Below are 3,279 nucleotides of genomic sequence, written 5' to 3'. Positions count from 1 at the left end.
CTGCTGGCCACGCAGCTACCAACACGGCTTCTGGAGGATGGGGTAAAGTTCTGAGATGTCAAGTCATGGTTTCCACCCCCACCGCTTCTGCATTTTCCACTGTGGGACAGTGAAAACACAGGTGCTGGAAACATCAGAGGTGACAGAGAGGGCCCGCCCAGGCCTCCCGTGGAGCCCCCAGCAAGCCAGACGCGGTCCTGCTGTTCTGCTCCCAAGCCCACGTGCTGGCCTCCCCCCCACCTCCCCTCCTCATCACCTGCGCCCTCATCCACTCCCGGGGCAGGGTGGCCTCACCGAGGGAGCATGGCACCTCTTGCTCCATGCAGATGCAGGCATGCTGTGGGAACCCCTCCACCCCAGAGGCTAAAGTGAGCACCAGGATGAACACCCATCTGTCATCTTGGAGGTGGTCCCACTCCTTCCACACACACACCGTCTGTGACTGACAGGCGAGGCCACACATCCTGAATCTAGGTGCTGCTGAGAACGTGTCTGTGGATGTGGCGAAGGCCCAGCACCAGCTGACTTTATGTGAGTCTTCCCTGAGGAGGAAGACGTGCGGCCTGTGGTCAACAGCCTTGGCCTGTGCCCTTCCTGATGGCGGGCCCCGTGGAATCCACACTCACCTAGCCTCCTGCTGCTGGACCACGGCCACAGAGGCCCTGGCATGCACTTGCTGCTCCTCTCCAGCCCTGTCTGCACCTGGACATTCGGGGTCAGAGCAGGCCCAGCAAGCCTCTACTCCCCTGCATGGAGTGTGCTGGCATCCCCCACCTGGCAAGCGACACTCTCTCCAAAACCACCAGGTACACAGAAAACCCACGAATGTGGTGGAGCTCCATGAGAAGAGGGACTGTGGGGGCCCGGCACTGTGCCTGGCACGGGGAGTTCTCCATCAGCAGAATCAATGGCTGAAGGCACACTGTGTCAGGCCTAACAGCCCCAGGTCCCCTCATTGCCCAGCCCCAGCCCCCCAGGGGCAAACCGCAGGGTGGGGGCACCGACGGCCTGGCCTGACGCCTCCCTCATCAGGGTCCTGGGCTCGCTGGTACTGCCCACCCTTCTCGGCCCCTTTACGGGCTTCCTAGTCCTGCCTTGAGAAGGACCAAAGAAAAATCTGGAAATGCCAAAAAATTACCTATTTACATTAACACTTCCAAAATTTTGGTGCTTATGGGACAGATCTATTTTCAGGTAAATTTCTTTTGAAACGTGAAGCCATGTAGAATAACATCAAAATATTCATGTGTTAGGGAACCAGGTTACATATTAACACTGAAATCAATCACTTCAGAACAAAAAGGTGCAAACATATCTCTTATTGTAACAGACATCCAGCAATCAAAGTCAATAGGGAAAGACCACTAGCCTGTTAGAAAAATCACAATAACACAGACATAAGATCAACTATGGGAAAATAAGATATTTTATGACTTTGGGATTCTTAAGATGGGTGCAGAAACAAACGTAACGGGAATTTACCCAATTAAGGATTTCTGTAACGGAGAATGACAGTCTGGCAGAGGTGGTAGCTTCTAAAGCCAATAGGGATGCATACCTACAACATGGACTAAACAAACAGCACAGCAGAATAAAAAAACAAAAACCACAGAATAGGCAATCCACAGAGAAACATGTGAAGCCCAAAAGCAAATAAGGAGGGTCAGATGCTCCACGTCACAATCAATCAGACATGAAAATAAAGACACCAGCAAGATGCCACCGGATACCATCAGGACGGCAAATCTGAGAAGTCAGATGACCCCAGGCTGCTGTGGGCGAGGCTGGGGCTGGGCCTGCGACCTGGGACCCTTGCGACCCCTGGCCATGCCAGCTCCGTGCTCCCCAGAGACACTCGGAGGACAGCACGCCTCACCAACAGCGGAGGCCTGCAAACCCACAAAAACTATGCTGCAGTTTTCAGAGATTCTGATTCCTAAACATGTCCCTGGAAGGCGGGCTGTGATGACCCAGACTGATGCCAAGGTCAGGGGTGGAGGGACGGGACACCCACCAGGATGGGCAGCTAGGTGCCCTGAGTCACACAGAGGAAAGGGGGAATCGCCTAGCGTGGAGCCTTCCTCTGTTCTGAAAGTGCCTTGCTGAGCTCAGGGGAAACCCACACAGCCCTCCAGTGTGTGATACACCCGTGCTCCGGGACTCACACAGTCTGAGGTCGCAGGTATTGAGGAAAACGGTCTGAAGTGTTCTCATTTACAAACAAACGGACAGTCTGCACTGGTGCACAGAACCAGCAGATGCTATCAGCGACGCAGCACGTTAACGGTGTACCACAGGCCGCGCCCCTGGAGACCGACGCGCACTCACCCACCTGCCAGACATAGCAGCCCTTCTCTGCTGGGGAAGACGTGCTGGCACTTCCGGGTGTCAAGCCACCTTCTAACAACTCCATCTTCTTGCTGAACTGCACCTCCAAAATGGGGACAGCCTCGGGCATCTTGGTGGATATCAGGCGATAAGCTATGTCCGGCTTCCCGATGAACCGTTGGAGGATGCTAATTTCAAAAGGTGTGTGAACCTTAATGTCGTCTATATCTTCTATTTCAAATCTGTGCATGAGCAAAGAACTCGAGTCATGGATTTCCAACCCGGACACAAGGATGGTAAGACTTCCTGCTTTAACATGAGATGCTGTTCCCTGGGAGATAACGGCAGCAATTTGGACCACTACCCCTTCTTTTCCAAGAGCTTTGGGAGTAGCCATTGAGGTGCCCCCCTTGGACTTTGTTTCTGCTGGCATCTTCCAAAGCTTGGAGCTAAAGGGCCACCAAGAAGGGGACTCCAGCTCCATCAGCAACCTAAAAGACCAAACAAAACACAGAAACACAGTCAACTGAGTTTTAATGTTTTCTTGAAAACTGTTAACCATTTTGTAGTGTTCTTTTCCACAAGCACTCCGTGAAGCGGAAGAGCAGGAATTACTATCCGTGTGTTTTAGAAAAGAAAACTGAGGCTAAGAGCAGGATCTCGTAGGCCTTCGGACACAAAGCCCATCAGTAGTAAACACAAAACATGAACACATGTCTTCTGACTAGAACGATACCCTTTTCACTTTGGACCCTGGGTAATTCTGACTCAAAATAAATCCTGACCTCAATCTGGAACTTTCTGCAGTAATCTCTCCTTTCCAATGTGGTAACAAGCATGTGTGGCTACTGGGCATCCAGAGTGTGGCTGATATAACGAGGGACTGAATTTTCAACTTAAGTACAGGTGGCTAGTGGCTATCACAGTGGATGGCACCACTGTAAAATACCC

General features: G+C 52.2%; 1 protein-coding gene across 1 annotated transcript; it reads right to left on the bottom strand.

The window, feature by feature from the left end:
- Positions 1 to 2,113: 2,113 nt before the first annotated feature.
- On the bottom strand, positions 2,114 to 2,890 carry LOC141372106 (synaptosomal-associated protein 47-like). The gene has a single exon (XM_073890586.1). It carries the CDS (start codon positions 2,888 to 2,890, stop codon positions 2,162 to 2,164), a length of 729 nt encoding a protein of 242 aa, XP_073746687.1. The 3' UTR covers positions 2,114 to 2,161.
- Positions 2,891 to 3,279: the final 389 nt, after the last annotated feature.

Source organism: Callorhinus ursinus, unplaced genomic scaffold, assembly GCF_003265705.2.
Source record: "Callorhinus ursinus isolate GAN/ISIS: 27379988/994484 unplaced genomic scaffold, GSC_fseal_2.0 scaffold1072, whole genome shotgun sequence".
NCBI classification, from domain to species: Eukaryota; Metazoa; Chordata; class Mammalia; order Carnivora; family Otariidae; genus Callorhinus; species Callorhinus ursinus.
The sequence above is the reverse complement of the archived record's forward strand: the minus strand, read 5'-3'. Positions and strand labels throughout refer to the sequence as shown.

Bases quoted from the DNA above. Each gene is read 5' to 3' on its own strand.
- LOC141372106 (XM_073890586.1), bottom strand. From the start codon at position 2,890: ATGGTTAACAGTTTTCAAGAAAACATTAAAACTCAGTTGACTGTGTTT.